This window comes from Sciurus carolinensis, unplaced genomic scaffold (assembly GCF_902686445.1).
Source record: "Sciurus carolinensis unplaced genomic scaffold, mSciCar1.2, whole genome shotgun sequence".
Classification (NCBI taxonomy): domain Eukaryota; kingdom Metazoa; phylum Chordata; class Mammalia; order Rodentia; family Sciuridae; genus Sciurus; species Sciurus carolinensis.
In genome coordinates, this window is record NW_025920177.1 from 749,516 (window position 1) to 765,794 (window position 16,279).

A 16,279-nucleotide genomic window follows, 5' to 3' on the forward strand; every position below is an offset into this window, starting at 1 on the left:
CTTTGATCATGGTGGAAAAAAAAAAACCACCCAGGATTCTTTTCCTTCTCTTAACCCTCCTGTGATCGCCCAGCAAACCCTGCTGGTGCTGTGTCTGATTGAATCTGCTTCTCAGGGAAGAGGAGAGAAGAGGAGGTGATTTGTTTGGGACAGTCTACCAAGAAGTCACCAACTGGAAGTGGGACGTGAGACAGTGAGGAACAGAACCAGCGCGTCCATGAGCATGTCACCTCCATGGGCAGCTCAGTCCTGCGGCACCCTTGGGGAGGTGGGTCTGGTACCAGTAAACCAGCTCTGGTGTGCTAGGCTGAACCTTGTCCCCCCCAAATTTATGTCACTCAGAACGGGACCCTCTCTGGAAACAGGGACTTTGCAGCTGTGATTCATCAAACCAGGTTAATCAATCACCCTGAATTAGGCTGAGTCCTGAGTCCGGTGACTGGAGTCCTCATGGGAAGACAGAGGGTGACAGAGAGAATGGGGAAGCCAGTGCAGAGGTGGCAGGTGGGAGGGAGGCACCCAGAGCCAGGGCCTGCAACCTCCAGGAGCTGCAGAGGCCAGGGAGGGACCCCGCCCTGGGGCACCGCTCTGCTCACACTCTGAACTCAGATTCCCGGACTTTGGAACTGTAACAGAGTAGATCCCTGTAGTCCCAGGCTTGGGGTAATTTGCTAGGAAACTAAAGCTTGTAGTGTTTCCCAGTTCTGATGGCAAGCCCTTCCTATCACGGCTGATTTCAAGCTACCACCGGGATGTCACTGAACAAGAATCCGGGTAGAGACGGACACAGTCAGGTGTCGTGAGCTGACCCTGCAGGCTGCAGCCCAGCCCAGGGCAGGTGGAGCGCAGCTCAGGTACCCTGCCTGAAGGACGGACGCGAATGCACGTCGTGTCTCCTGCTGCGTGACAGGTCTGTCCCCATCCAGCTGTTTAAATATATACCATCTCACCATTTCTGTGGGTCAAGACTTGGGAGCTGTGCAGCCCGTGGTCTGACTCGGTTCTTGTCTTGCTGTGCTGAGGGTCTGACGGACTGTGGCTCTGCTCCCCGCGGCTGCGGTCAGGAGCACCAGCTCCTCACGGGGTGGGCCTGTCCACACCATCCGAAGGAAGGAAGCCACAGAGCTCTTCATGGTCAGCGTGGGGACGCAGGTCATTGCCCCGCCTCACTCCGCTCACGCCACGCCAGCCCTATGCAGCTGCGATGCCCTGGGATCCCTGCCTCCTGGCTGTGGCTGCTCACCAGGCGGGGACTGTCCTGCCACTGTCTGGCCTAGGCCGCCGCAGCCGTCCACTGGCACAAAGCAAGCGGCCCTCTCAGGTGTCCGCCATTGTCCCCACTCCTCACACCCTTCAGAGGGGCCCTCCCTCTGGGAGCCGCCATGACCTCCTGTGATGCCTGCTCTCCTAGCCAAGCCCGCCTGGGCAGCCACTGTGCCCTCTGTGACCTCACGGCCTCCTGCCCCAGGGCATCCCTGGTCCCCTGACACGGTGGCCCTCTTGCTGGGCCACACATGTGGTCTGGGGTGCCCATCCTGCAGCCTCGGCTCACTCCCTCTCGGGCTCCCTGCACCAGGGTCCCCCTCTGCGCTCTCTACGGGGCTGAGCACCTGCTCCGTTCCCTTCACGGCCGAGCTTCACGCCTTCTCGCGTCCTCATTGCCTTGGTTCCTGTTTGGCTTAACCTCTTTCCCTCCCCAGGAATTCCACATTCCACAGGCCCGGCTCCCTCTCGGATCGTCCCCCGCCTCTCGGACAGAAGTCTTGTCTGTAGCCTGGCTCTGAGTGGTGCTGAGTGGCCGAGGACTGCTTGGGCCCCATGTCCGCCCTGGCCCTGGGCTGTCTACTCCTCACCGTTACCCCTGATCCTGGGAACCTGGGCCCGCTGCAGCCCCCTCCTGAGTGATGCTGCGCTGGATCCCTGCTGCCCTAACTTGTTAACCACAGACCCAGCAGCTGGAGATAGCAGGCAGCCCTGACCTCGCAGCTCCGGGAGACGGGTGCATGCGCAGGGACCGGCCTTCCTGCCTTTCAGCAGTGGCCTGTGGCTTCCGTCTTTGTGGCCTGTATCTGTCTGTCCATTGTGAGGTTCATAGATAACTGGGCTGATTAGCTTCAAGGAGCTCTTCTGTTATGACCAAGCCCTCTTCTCTCCAGTGATGCGTCCTGCCTCCTGAGGTACGTCCTCTGCCGACAGTTCTTACTCTTTCACTACCAGCTTCTTTGGTCGTGGGTTGGAGTTTGAACTGGTGTAATCAGTGTGTGCCTTCCTGGGCTTCGAACCCCGTTTCTCTGTCTTCGTCCTTAATTAACATGGCCCTGGTTGCCTTTGGTCAGCGCGGCCTGATCACCACGTCTTTCTCAGGAACCCCCGCCCTGTAGATGAGAAACTGCGTCTCCCAGAACCGCGTGTGTTGTGCTGGGGTGGCACCTGGGCCTCACAGCTTCCTAGGTGAGGGCTCTGCCACTGAGCCACGCCTGGCCCCAGAGTCTCCCTCTTGCTGATTCCAGAGCAGTCGCTTCCGAGGAGAATGCCCCGGGAGGGCGGGAGGGAAGGAGAAGCCCTTTCTCTGGAGGAGGTCCCCCTTTGGAGGAGGGGTACGATGCCAGCTCTCGCTCGCGAGGGTCGAGGCCTCTGAGACCCCGACTCAGTCATCAGCCACCCGACTCCCAGCTTCCTGGGGCCGCTCAGGCCCCCCGCTCCCCAGAGGACCACCCCCCAGGGTCTCGGCTCCAGCCCTGGACGCTAACGGGGTCCCTCTTGCCTGTGGGCTTTAGGCTCCAGTTCCCTCTCCTAAGTGCCACGAGAGCAGCCACGCTTCCGCCTCCCTGTTCCTCTCCCCCTGCTTTGTAATCCCCCTGCTCATGGGCCCTCCAGATGCTGCCAGAGGCTCAAGAGAGAACCACGTCTGACGCACTTGTCTGTCCAGTCCAGGGGCCTGCTGCTGTGCACTCTGGGCCGCTGCTCCCGGCTCAGTCTCTGAGCCCTGCAGCCTCAATCGTCAACGTCTGGGGAGCCGGTTGGTGGCAGGAGTGGGACTCACCTGGTGCGGCCCAGCGTCCCTGGGACTGTTGCCCTTGTGATGGCCGCAGCTGCCCCCTGAGGCCTTGTGACAGCCCTCCTCTGGCTTCATCCTCTGTGTCCCGGGGGAGCCTGGCTTCATCCTCACCGGAGCCTCACTGGCTTTTAAGGAAGGTCTGACCGCCGGTGGGAGCGGCCACGGGTTGCCATAAGCACGGCCTCCCTTGGCTGTGCAGCGCTGGGCGATGCTGGGATGGTTCTTGTTCACCCCGTGCCTTGCGCCTGCCCCGGTAGGTGCATGGTGATGGCTGTGTGGGCAGCTCCTGGCCCACCCGCCTGCCTTCATGGCAGAGTCCCCAATGCACAGCCTCTCCCCAACGGAGGCCCACCATCTTCCACCATGGGCTGCAGTTTCCACTGGTTCACGATGCTTGAAACTCAACACTTGCCCCTTGATATCAGAAAGAAACCGAGGACATCCTCGAAGTGCCCACAGAGAGAGTCTGGTCACTTTAAAAAAGTTTCTTACGACCTTCATTCACGGGCTACTGTACAAACCGGACAGAACGCTCCAGATTCACGTTTACAACGGGAAGCCTTCCAAGCCTGAATAGAAACATGTGACAATCGCCTGCAAGGTGACCACCCCAGGGGACGTGGGCAGGGCGGAAGGCTTACTTTCCTTCTTCATTTCTCCTGCATTTCTTCACCTTCCAGCTCTCGTGTAGCGAATCTGAGTTGCCTTTATGTTGGTCGAATTCCATTTTTAGCATAGGATCATACACATGGGGCTTGTGCCGCACGGTAGATAAGGACACAGACGCGGAGACACAGCTGGGCCTGGATGCCGGTTCTGCCACCAGGGTCTGTGGCCTTGGGAAGGACGCTCTTTCCCACCTGGAACGGGTTCAAACCTCCTGGGGATGACATGGCCTTAACTGGAGGGCATTTGACCCTGGTCCTGGCACAGAGTGACTACTCATTTACTGAACTTTTATTAATTTTTAAATCATTATAGTTGTTGCTGTTTCTTTTTTCAGACCCTCACATTTCCGAAAGACCAGGAGAGGATTGGTGGGCTACGTGGGGGACGTCTGTCCACAAGCAGGTGTGAAGGGAAGCACAAGGGAGCAGCCACCGCCAGCGGCTCAGTGACCCAGCACGCACCCGTCAATCTGTGCTGTCCCAACCTTCCACCTCTGCCTCTGAACTCTGACTGTGAGCGCCCTGAGGTCTGGCTCATTGTTCTGACCTTGGCGTGTGGCGCAGGCTGGGTACACAGCAGTTTTCAGTGACCATGTGCCAAGCGGCGTCCCAGGCCAGCAACAAAAAGATGGGCCCTTGTGTTTCACAATTTGCGCAGGGAGGAAGCCCGTCTGCCCAGGCTCTGTGCTGTGGGGTCCCTGCTGCAGCCCAGGGTCCTTGAGGAAAGCCAGGGCCTTTCCTGGGGTGCCCATACCCCGCCAAACCTGTGGCCTTATTTGCAAAAGGCACTGACGATGCACGTCCTCGGGAATAGATTACGGGTCACGTGTGGTCCAGACTCACCTGGTGAGGACCCACTTTCCCAAAGGGAGGGGTCGGGTATAGAGTGGAGTGAGCGGGGAGGGAGCCAGGAGTCCTTGAGGCTGATCCGGTTTGCTTTAGGGTCTGACAGGATCAGGGCTGCGAGCGAGCTCAAATTTGTCTTAAGCTTGCTTTTCCAAGGAGGAAACTGGCTCGATGTGACTGGGATTGTCACCCCTCACCCCACTTTCAGGAGAGTGTCCCGGAAGGATTCCAATGTCCGCTCCTCCAGGCAAATCGGTGCAGACAGAAGACACAGCAGTGGCCGGTCAGGGCTGGTGAGATCGGGGCCTGGGACGTGGCAGCTGAGGGGCACAGGGCTTCTCCTTGGGGTGATGGACGTGCTCTCAGACCAGGGCTGTGATGGGTGTCCCACTCTGAACAGGCTAGAGACACCCAGCTGGACGTCTTCCTGGTGGGTTCCATGGCATGAGAATTATGGAAAAACAGCAAGTTTTGTTCTGCTAAAAAAAACCCTGCCCAAACCAACGGGCAGCAACGATGGCCCTGCCCAGACCCCGAGCAAACGGCGACAGCTCGGAAGGAGGGTGAGAGATGGACCCTGCCTCCTGCAGGCCGCATGGCTCTCCCGCCAACCAGGTCCACGCGAGGCTTGCAAAGTGCAGGCCTCAACCAGCAGCACCCGCCGCACCCCTGCAGGTTGTTAAAAAGCCTCCCGGAGCCACCCAGTCAGAAACCTGCTACAGGCCGGCTGTGGTGACTGGGATGCGGCAGAAGGCAGGTGGAGGTGAACGTGGGTGAACCTTCCCTTATTGGGTTCCCTTATTAGCAGTCACTCTGGATCTTTCAGGAAGCAGAGGGTAGAGGCACATGCACGGGTCCCCTCGGCCCAGAGAAAACTGAAGGCAGAAGAAATACGCCGGAGACGCCACGTGGTCAAGCCATCGGGAACACTTTAATGACAACTGGCATTACAGGTATAAATAAATATCTTCTATCTGTCTATAATATGTGCTACAAATATACTTTTAAAAGGTCCAACCAAGCTTAAGAGGCTTCAGGACCCTTTCTCAGCTACTGACTTTAGTAATAATAATAATAATAATAATAAAAAACCACCAGCAACCATCCCTGGTATCTCTGTGAGCCTCTTTCCCTGCTGTGAGCATGAAGCTCCGTCAGGACGTCCGCCATCCACAGCCACCGTTCAGAGAGTCGCAAAGGGGGTTACTTTACCCGGTGCAGGTCTTCCGTGCCACGTGCCTATCACTTTGGATGAATGCATTTTGCAATGTGCGGCTACACAGTTATGCTCCTCGAGAACACAGTGAGGGGTGTCTAACATAGATTTCATCTTTTGCGTCTACACTGGTACACCCTGCCCGACAAAGGAGGAACAACTGGAAGCCCCCACCCCAAACGGTTTTCATCTGGGGTCATTTTTCAGCAGTGTCTGTGGTCTGACCCCACCTCCTCCCTCCCAGGGCTCTCTGTGAGGAGGGGGACGTCCAGGATGAGCTCTGTTCTGCTGAACAGGACCCACCCACAGGCCTTGACCCTGTGATGTCGCTGGTGGGATCACCGGCAGCTCCCGGCCACCCCCAACAGAAGGCGTCGAGAGCTTCCTCGAATTGTCAAGTCCCAACATACAACAGCAAAGCCAGAGGACAAGGAGAAGCACTACAGTCACAGCAGGAGGCCTTGGGGGGACTGGATATTGTTGCTAAAAAGCCCTCTGATGAAGAGAATATAATTTATATTTCATTTAGGAAAAATATACCACTTGATCCTCAGAAATCAACTTTAAATATAAATCAAATGTGAGCTGGATGCAGAGAGGAAATGTGCAGGAGGAAGAGGCGGCCACGGCCGAAGCGCACAGTTCCTCAGTTCTACCCCGAGGCCACCTCTGCTGGGGGAAGTGTCTCTTCCCTGGCCCTGGCCACAGTCCTGGGGAAAGCGGAGGTGGCCGCGGAGCTGGGAGCATCCTGCGGAAGGCCCTCCTTCTGTCTTTTGCTCCTTTATTAGAAATATAAACATTATTATTTGTCTCTTTTTATTTGTCTTTTTGCTTTTTTTTTAAACAAATAATTTTTGGTAGCTTGTGTGTGTTGGTAAGACCCCTTCCCAGCGTTTCGGGCTGCACCCTGCCTCCCCCAGAACCAGAGGAGTTTCCAAAATCCACAGTCAGCAACTGCTAAGAAAACCCTTGATACAAAAGTGTCCTTCTGGGCTTCAGAACTTCCCACTGGGCCTTAGGGAGCCCAGCCATCCCGCTCAGCCTATCAGGATGCCCTCTGTCCACTGGGGACCTGCAGGAAGGCTTCGGGGCCAGGCCCGTGGGCGGAGGACCTACACCTTCCCCTGGAAGTCCTCCAGGGCATCTCTGAGCTCCTCGGGGGCTCCCGCGTCCACGTCCTGGTGCACCCACGAGATGTCCTCCTTGGCCCCGAGGATGGAGTTCACGGTGGGGCAGCCGCCGTCGGTGGGGCAGGTGGGGAAGGTGGCGAACTTCACCTTCTTCCGCTTGGAGGTGGGCGAGTGTGGGGGCTCCTGCTGCTGCGCCTGGCCCGGCCTCCCGGATTCCGCGGGCCAGCGCCCCTGGCCCTGCATGTGCTTCTGGGAGTCCCCGTTGAGGAGCAGGTGGCGGCCCTCGGTGCAGCCCCCCAGCCCACGGTCGATGACGGTGGTGTGCTCCTCCGGGGGCGGTGCGGGGTCCCCCAGGCTCCCCAGGAGCTCCGCCCCAGTGCCCAGCCACATCCAGTCGTGGGAGTGGGTCACGGAGGCCTGGCCCTCGGGGGGGACTTGCTTGTGCCTGTACTTGAGGGCAAAGGTGGCGCAGTTGATCAGGAAGACCAGGATGGCCAGGCAGAAGACGCCCAGCAGGGCGTACATACCGATCTCCAGGTCGCTCAGGCCCGGGGCGCCTGCAGCAGGCCGTTCCCCTCCAGCCCCGCACCTGCCCCGGGGAGGCCCAGCTGGGCCGGGAAGTTGGTGAATTCAAGGGGGATGTTCTGCAGTGGTGCCTCCCTGGGTCGCGCACCCCCGTCCAGCCAGCGGCTCTTCACCGCCCTGCCATCCAGTAGCGACCTGGCCCTCGTGGTGGCCCTCCGCAGGGCCCCTTCCTCACGCTCGGGGGACGGCCCATCCTGGACGGGACTCTCGTCCTGGCCCTTCCGACAGTGGCTGGCATGGTTCTTGGTCTCCTCCTCCTCCGCGTCTCTGGTGGGGCTGGGGTCGGTGTCGTTCCGTCCAAACTTGACCCTGACGTTGCCGAAGCCCACGGCCAGGACACTCTTGCATTTGGATTTTTGGCAGGCCTCTGTGATAGTCATGTCCACTTGGACCAGTGGGCCCTGCCCTTCCCCTTCGGCCACCACGGTGGGCCACCTGGGAGAGCGGGTGGGGGCAACAGATACCACGGCCTCGTCCAGGGAGCTGGCAGCCAGGGAGAAGTCCTGGGTGTCATAGACGTCCAGGGGGGTCGCCGAGCTGTCGCTGAACTACAGCCACGTGCTGACCATGGCTTCCTGTGGGGAGAGGCAGTCAGCACCCCTGGGCAGCCCTTCTCATAGATCTCCCCACCAGCACGATGACCCAGACAAGGCGCTGGACCCCGAACTCACACCTGGGGGGTGACGAATCTGGGGGAGAAAACAGTTTCACACCAGGGTGGACAAAGCACCCCGACTCCCTTGACAGCTGGGCACGGCCCTTCCCAGGCCCTTCCCAGGCCCCACTTCTGATCCCGATGTACCTGGCAGAGGCTCAATAAGCAGAAGCCCAGCCTCCTCCCTGGCACCTGTGGCCACAGCAGAGCCCAGGCCAGGCTGGACACTTGGTGGCCGACCCTGTGCCTCCAAGGCGGGAACTGCCCAGGGCAGACCAGGCCCTCGCACTAGTGTGGAGCCTGTGCCCCAGGGCCTGGCGTCGTCCAGGGGAATGGAGGCCGGTGGGGAAGGGCTGCGGTCCAGCCCTCCTCTGGGGCCAGTGCTGCTCACAGTCACCTCTTCTCTTTCATGGCTATGTTTCCTACTTGGTGACGGACTGGCCAAGTGCCACAGCCCTGTGGTCAACAAGAGGCAGGCCGCGGGCGTGGCCAAGGGCGCTGCTCACTGCTAACCACTAGGCGGCCCCGGAGAGCCAGCGCCAGCCCGTGTCAGCCCCTGCAGGGAGGTCACACAAGGTCCTCCCCGACCTCCCCCTTCAGGTCAGGCTGATCACAGGGCCCTCAGGGGCCCCGCCCAGACCCTGCCCTCGCAGCCCCAGCAGGCCACCCGGACGCCCACTGGAAAGCCAAACCCCTACGGGATCCTGGGGTGGCTGTGGCGCCACCTCTGGGCACAGAGTGGGGACTGCGAGGGCAGATGTCACACCCAGGAGAATTCCTTAGGAACCAGCAAAGCCACCGAGCTAGGAGGCCACGGGGACGAGACGAGAGAAAGACTGTCCCCCACAGGCAGATGGCGTCCATCCCGAGAGAGATGGGCAGAGGAGCAGGCTGAGCCGAGCCCAGAGAAGGGTTGGGAAAGGTGACCACACGAGAAGAGCAGACCTCGTCTCGAGAGCCCAGGAGATGGGACGCTCAGGAGAAGAGAGCAGGAAGGAGACCCCGGGGCGAGGCAGCAAGTGGGAGGCGGCAGAGGTGGAGGGCAGCCGCGGGCTTCTAGAAACAGAGCAGAGCGGCGGAAGCCCAGGGGCTGGCAGGACACAAGGAGACCCGTCACGGCTGCTTCCCGACGTCAACTCCCCAAGGCCTCGTCCATCCCAACCGGGCCCAAGTCCAGAGCACAGGGCAAAGGATCCTGGGCCCGCTTCACTAGAAACGCTGTGGCTTACTGAGATCAGTCACCTCCCCACGTCGTTTCGGTTCCCTTTGTTGGAAAATCGAAATGAATATTAAAATCTATTATGTCTTTAAAAGAGAACGGAGGAGTCTCGAGAGCCTCACAGCAGAGGTCGCATGGGAGGCCGGGGTGAAGCTCCCGCTGCTGGTGCCAAGGGGACCGGGAGAGGGGTAGTGAGAGTGAGCCAAGAGAGGCCTGCAGTTCACAGCTGCCCAGAGGGGACCTCAGCCACACCGAGCGAGGGCCACTGCACCAGCATCAGGGTTTGGGCTGCAGGTCCTTCCCCAGATGGTGGGGAGAAGCCAGTCTTGCCACCTCCTGAGCAGAGTGCCCAGCGGGGCCACTGACAGGCCTCGGAACCAAGGCCTAATAGGGAGGGCCCTATTAGAGGCCAACAGCCGGGTTTCAAAGGACCCCTGGACTTGCCTGTGGCCGACCTCACCAGCCTGCTGTGTGACTGGGCCTGCGTCCTTCCACCCCCATCACGGCCTGGCCAGCCCTGAGGCCCCTCCGAGTGGCCAGCGCCTCCCCAGGGACTTCGAGTAACCTGTGCCCCTGGAGAGCTGCCCGCTCCCTTCCCGTCACCTGCGGCTCATGGGCTACCTCTGTCAATGGCAGTGCTGAGCCTCCAACTGCCTCCGCTGATGAAGACAGATGGGGCCATTGCAGGAGGACAGGTGGCTTTGCCCTCCCCACGGAGGGCAAGGCCAATCCTCCTCCTCAGGATTCCCGCTCGCTGCGAGTTGCTCTGTGGGCTCGGCTTCTCTCCCGCTGTCCTCTCCTCTTTAACAGAGAACAGCCGGCCACTTTCCCACTCCAGGGACCAGGGCGGAAGAGTCAGGCTGGGGCCAGTGCGCTGCGTGTTCTGTACTTGCTCCCATGGAGGCTCTGGGATGGTCAGGGGGCCGACAGGATGGCCAGGAGGGCCCTGCAGACATGTTGCTGGGACCCCGACTGGGGCTCTGCCACATGTGCTCCGTCTCGAGACGGAGGAGTCTCGAGAGCCTCACAGCAGAGGTCGCATGGGAGGCCGGGGTGAAGCTCCCGCTGCTGGTGCCAAGGGGACCGGGAGAGGGGTAGTGAGAGTGAGCCAAGAGAGGCCTGCAGTTCACAGCTGCCCAGAGGGGACCATCAGCCTCCGCTGATGAAGACAGATGGGGCCATTGCAGGAGGACAGGTGGCTTTGCCCTCCCCACGGAGGGCAAGGCCAATCCTCCTCCTCAGGATTCCCGCTCGCTGCGAGTTGCTCTGTGGGCTCGGCTTCTCTCCCGCTGTCCTCTGCACCAGGGCCACTGCACCAGCATCAGGGTTTGGGCTGCAGGTCCTTCCCCAGATGGTGGGGAGAAGCCAGTCTTGCCACCTCCTGAGCAGAGTGCCCAGCGGGGCCACTGACAGGCCTCGGAACCAAGGCCTGGCTGAGGCTTTGAGTTGCTGAGTTGGTGGTGACTGTACCTAGAGAGCCAAGTGAGCACTGCCCCTGGTCCCCACAGCCTCCAGGGCCAAGGCAGCCCAGGCACCAGAGCCTGCACCGTTCACTCTGGACGCTGGCCCTGGCCCCGTGGCACTGGAGCCTGCAGCCTTTGTGCCATTTCTAGACCCGTGTGCCCCCACAGACCCATGCTGCCCCTTGGCACCTTGGACAGTGAATGTCCTGCATTCCCGCAGCTGTCCCCAACTTTGGGACATTGTGGAGTCCACTCAGGCACCTCAGGAACAAGGCCCCTGTTGCTGATCCCTGTGGGTACACTGCCTGTCCCGGCTGCCATGGAACAGAGCCACGTGGAACAGAATCACCATGGAACAGAGCCACTGTGGAACAGAGCCACCGTGGAACAGAACCACCATGGAACAGAGCCACCGTGGAACAGGCCACCGTGGAACAGAGCCACCACGGAACAGAACCACCGTGGAACAGAGCCACCATGGAACAGAACCACCGTGGAACAGAGCCACCATGGAACAGGCCACTGTGGAACAGAGCCACCGTGGAACAGAGCCACTGTGGAACAGAGCCACCATGGAACAGAGTCACCGTGGAACAGAGTCACTGTGGAACAGAGCCACCGTGGAACAGAGTCACCACGGAACAGAACCACCGTGGAAGAGAGCCACCGTGGAACAGAGCCGCTGTGGAACAGAGCCATCATGGAACAGAGCCACCGTGGAAGAGAGCCACAGTGGAACAGAGCCGCTGTGGTGCAGAGCCACCATGGAAGAGGCCCACTGTGGAGCAGAGCCACCGTGGAACAGAGTTACTGTGGAACAGAGCCACCGTGGAACAGAGACACCGTGGAGCAGGGCCATCATGGAACAGAGTCACCGTGGAGCAGGGCCATCATGGAACAGAGCCACCGAGGAGCACAGCCACCGTGGAGCAGAGCCACCATGGAACAGAGCCACCATGGAGCAGAATCAACGTGGAACAGAGCCAACGTGGAACAGAGCCACCGTGGAGCACAGTCAACGTGGAACAGAGCCACAGTGGAACAGAGTCACCGTGGAACAGAGCCACCGTGGAGCAGAGCCACCGTGGAGCAGAGCCACTGTGGAACAGAGCCACTGTGGAACAGAGCCACCGTGGAACAGAGCCACCGTGGAACACAGCCACTATGGAACCGGGTCACCGTGGAACACAGCCACCGTGGAACACAGCCACCGTGGAGCACAGCCACTATGGAACAGGGTCACCGTGGAACAGAGCCACCATGGAACAGAGTCACCGTGGAAGAGAGCCACTGTGGAACAGAGCCACAGTGGAACAGAGCCACCGTGGAACAGAGTCACCGTGGAACAGAGCCACCGTGGAACAGAGCGACCATGGAACAGAGCCACCGTGGAACAGAGCCAACATGGAACAGAGTCACCGTGGAACAGAGCCACCGTGGAACAGAGCCACCGTGGAACAGAGCCAACATGGAACAGAGCCACTGTGGAACAGAGCCACAGTGGAACAGAGCCACCGTGGAACAGAGCCAACATGGAACAGAGCCACTGTGGAACAGAGCCACAGTGGAACAGAGCCACCGTGGAACAGAGCCAACATGGAACAGAGCCACTGTGGAACAGAGCCACAGTGGAACAGAGCCACCGTGGAACAGAGCCAACATGGAACAGAGTCACCGTGGAACAGAGCCACCGTGGAACAGAGCCACTGTGGAACAGAGCCAACATGGAACAGAGCCACTGTGGAACAGAGCCACAGTGGAACAGAGCCACCGTGGAACAGAGCCAACATGGAACAGAGCCACTGTGGAACAGAGCCACAGTGGAACAGAGCCACTGTGGAACAGAGCCAACATGGAACAGAGCCACTGTGGAACAGAGCCACAGTGGAACAGAGCCACCGTGGAACAGAGCCAACATGGAACAGAACCACCGTGGAACAGAGTGACCATGGAACAGAGCCACCGTGGAACAGAGTGACCATGGAACAGAGCCACTGTGGAACAGAGTCACCCTGGAACAGAGTCACTGTGGACCTCCCCACAGGGATTGGCTCCCACCTCCCCCTGCTGCCTGCCTCCTGCGCTGCTGGTCACCAGAGGAACTGGGCTGAAGCAGGAGTCTGACTGAGACAGGTCTGCCTGGGGAGCCTGCGATCCTCCGTGCCCATGGCACAGAATGGCCTAGAGCCCTGGGCCCGTCCTGGTGGAAAGAGCCGACTCCGAGGAGCTCTACTCTGGTGGCTGCTGCTGTCCTCAGCTAGCGACTTGTTCATCCCGACTTGATCTCCAGCACCAGGCGGCCAGGCCGCGAGGGGAAGGGTGGCGCTGTGAAGCCCTCCTTCCCAAGTCCTCCTCTCCTCCATGTCCAGCCTAGTGACCGCGGCAGAAGCAGAGAGCCCTGCGGGTGGGCAGGTGTCTCCCCACTCCCTTTCCCTGTGCCACTTGGCTTCCTGCCCAGCCGAGTCTCCACGCAGGGGGCCATGTTCCCTGAGCACCTTCTGTGTGCCCATGAATGTGGCGCTGGAGAAGGCCTGAGCCTGCTTTCCAGGAGGAGAACCCACAGGCCAGGCGCAAGCACGAACACGCAGCGGCTGCAGATCACACCGAGACTGCAGGTGGAGCAGGGCTGGTGGCCCAGGTGCGGCGGATGGGCTGGGAGGAAAGGCAGCAGGAGCTGCGGGCCCCAGCTGGGTCTGAACATGGGACCCAGAGATGCTCAGGAAGCTGGGCCGCATGCTCCAGGCCAGAGCCTGAGAGGCTCGGGAGGGGACACCCGCATGCCGTGGGAGAGGCCGGGAGCTGGGAGGGAGGCTGGTGAGGAGGTTTGCGTGGGGGACCGTGGCCTCCGAAGATCAGCGGGAAGTCCTTGCATCGGTTATAACTGGGGGGACTTGGGCTGACCCCCGGCTTTAGAGTCTCACTCTGCCCACCATGGATGGGATGGGCAGGGAGGAAGAGCATCTGCCAGTCCCTCCAGGAGGTGCTGTGGGCTGCTCACGTCTGGTCTGGGTCCCGGCGCTCCTCCTCCTCCTCTTCCTCGCTCTCCCGTGTGGCCCTGGGGGAAGGAGAAGCCGCTCTGGATGGGACCAGGAGTCAGCGGTGCCCACCAGGCCCCCCAGAGAGGACATTCTGCACCCGCCCCAGGCCACAGGCAGCCAGCTCCACCCTGAGCAGCACAAAGGGCCAGGCCTCCTTCTGGAATTTGTTTATCAGCAGATTAAGACTCAGGGCTGACAGGTACCAAGCATGCTGTGCTGCGCTGCGTACTAAGTGTCCCTTCCCAGGATGGCTACTTAAATGCAAATGAACGCAAATTAAATGCACTCAAAGCCCCAACTTCTCGGTCACACTGCGGTTCAAATACTCTGGCTGCCGTGTGGGCGGCTACCAGATTGGACAGCATCCCTCTAGGACAGCCCACTGCTGCGGGAAGTCCCGTTGGACAGAGCCGCTGGTGCTCTTGAGGAGGACCAGGCCCCCTGCTGGGCCCCCCATGAACTCTGCAGTCACAGGCCTCTGGCTATCCATATGTCTAGATGAGGCAACAGAGAGGTCAGGGGTCTGGGCCAACTCGTGAAGCTGTCCCACAGCACCCCTTCCTTGGCTTGGAACTCAGTGCTGGTGTCCTGGTTCCACGTGGGACACGCCCATTCTCTTGGCCTCTCTGGAGCCCAGCGTGATCTGGAGGACAGCTGTCCTCCCTGAGGGACTGGTTTCTCTCACGCTCTTCCGGTAGGACGTCTGACTTCTGTGCCTGGCACTCTTCCTGAGACACCCTCTGGGGCCTATGGGAGGATCCTGGTGCCTCAGAGCCACCCGGGAAACAGTCCTGATGGCCCAGCAGGAATTTCAAGGGAATTCCAGGCAGGAAGCCAGGACCTCAGCCACAACTCTGACTTGGCAGAGTGGGGGGCTCAGAGCTCCCTGAGTACTGGACCCCACGCTCCTGCATAGGACAATCCAGAGTCACACAGAATAGATAAACTAGAGGCTGTTTGCAAACAGTAGCCCATGTTCCAGTATAAATGCAATTAAATTTGGTCCAGTAATTTGACCTGCAGTATTTCAAGTTTAGATATTCACAAAACACAGGAAAGGGCAGATGCTTTCCTTAGAGAAATTCAATCCAAACTTAAGTCCCCTGGGGGTTGAAGGCCTAGAAAAATGGAAAATTTGAGGTGACATTTGGGGACCCACTTGCAATACAGCCTCACCAAACCCACGTGAAGCAGGAGGACATCTCGGGCTTGATGCAGACCCGTGGGTCCAGCTCTGGATGGCTCAGGCTTGAGCAGCTTGTGGGTCCAGCTCTGACTGGGCCATCCCAAGTCCTCATCAGGATTAGGGGATGTAAGAGTTGTGGTAACATCAGTACCTACTATGCGCCAGGTGCTGAATGGCCCCTTGAGTGTTAGGACTCTGAGTACAGCTGTCATTATCTCGGCTCTTGGACCCTTCCTCCACCCCAGCTCACCTCTTGCTGGCCAGGATGGGGACCCTCCAGCCCTTAATCTGGCTGAGCTCAGTGTCAGAGACCTCGATCTGCAGGGACAGCCGGGGCACCCACACGGTGATGCGCAGTGGGGCGCTCAGGTACTGGTAGGTGAAATTCACCACGGCCTCCATCCTGCCCTTTGTCTCTTTGCCATTGACGAAGACGTAGTCGCAGTGGTCGGACACCTGCAGAGGCAGACGGAGAGGGAATGGAGATGTCTGCAGGACCCTGCAGACCACTGTCTTCAACTCGTTCCATTTCCTTGGAAAGCACATGAGCTTTCAGTTCCTCAGACAAGGACCTGGCACAGACGGGCACATTAGAAGTGCCCCTTCCTGGGGTGAGAGTGATGGTTACAATGCCGGGAAGAGAGCCAGGTTCTGCTTTGGCCATCAATGAACTGAACACAGAAATAGAAGCACAGTTGAATTATGGAGAGATGACGTGACCTATGTCCTAAAGCCAGGTGATTGGGTGCAATTTACAGGCCCCTTGTGCCTGTATCATTTCCTAAACTGTGACATCCTTGAAGGCAAAAAGTGCATCATCTTCATCTCCAACCCTTGGTTCCTCATATCAGCTGCTCATGAAGCAGAGCTCAGCAAGTGTGGATGGTGGACGTATGGAGGGATGGAGGGATGAAGTGATGGAGGGATGGAGGGATCAGGATGGAGGGATGGAGGATAGAAGGGTGGGGGATGGAGGGATGGAGGAATGGAGGGATGGGGATGAAGAGATGGTGGATGGAGGGATGGAGTGATGGAGGAATGGAGGGATGGGGATGGAGGGATGGGGATGGAGGGATGGAGGGATGCGGATGGAGGGATGGAGGGATGGAGGGATGGAGAGATGGGGATGGAGGGATGGAGGGATGGAGAGATGGAGGGACGGAGATGGAGGGATGGAGAGATGGAGGGATGGAAAGATGGAGGGATGGAGGGATA

At 59.5% G+C, this 16,279-nt stretch overlaps 1 protein-coding gene across 1 annotated transcript; it reads right to left on the reverse strand.

Moving 5' to 3' along the window:
• Positions 1-6,900: 6,900 nt before the first annotated feature.
• Positions 6,901-15,514, reverse strand: LOC124974792 (transmembrane protein 132C-like). The gene is made up of 5 exons (XM_047537807.1): positions 15,315-15,514; positions 13,839-13,895; positions 8,134-8,176; positions 7,592-8,051; positions 6,901-7,526 (listed from the first exon to the last, which is right to left on the reverse strand). Exons 1-5 carry the CDS (start codon positions 15,464-15,466, stop codon positions 6,901-6,903), a joined length of 1,338 nt encoding a protein of 445 aa, XP_047393763.1. The 5' UTR covers positions 15,467-15,514.
• Positions 15,515-16,279: the final 765 nt, after the last annotated feature.

Coding starts and splice junctions, on each gene's coding strand:
- LOC124974792 (XM_047537807.1), bottom strand. CDS start 15,466: ATGGAGGCCGTGGTGAATTTCACCTACCAGTACCTGAGCGCCCCACTG. Junction 13,896..15,314: donor CCCATCCTGGCCAGCAAGAG/GTGAGCTGGGGT, acceptor TCCTTCCCCCAG/GGCCACACGGGAGAGCGAGG. Junction 8,177..13,838: donor CGCCGGGACCCAGACCAGAC/GTGAGCAGCCCA, acceptor GTCACCCCCCAG/GTGTGAGTTCGGGGTCCAGC.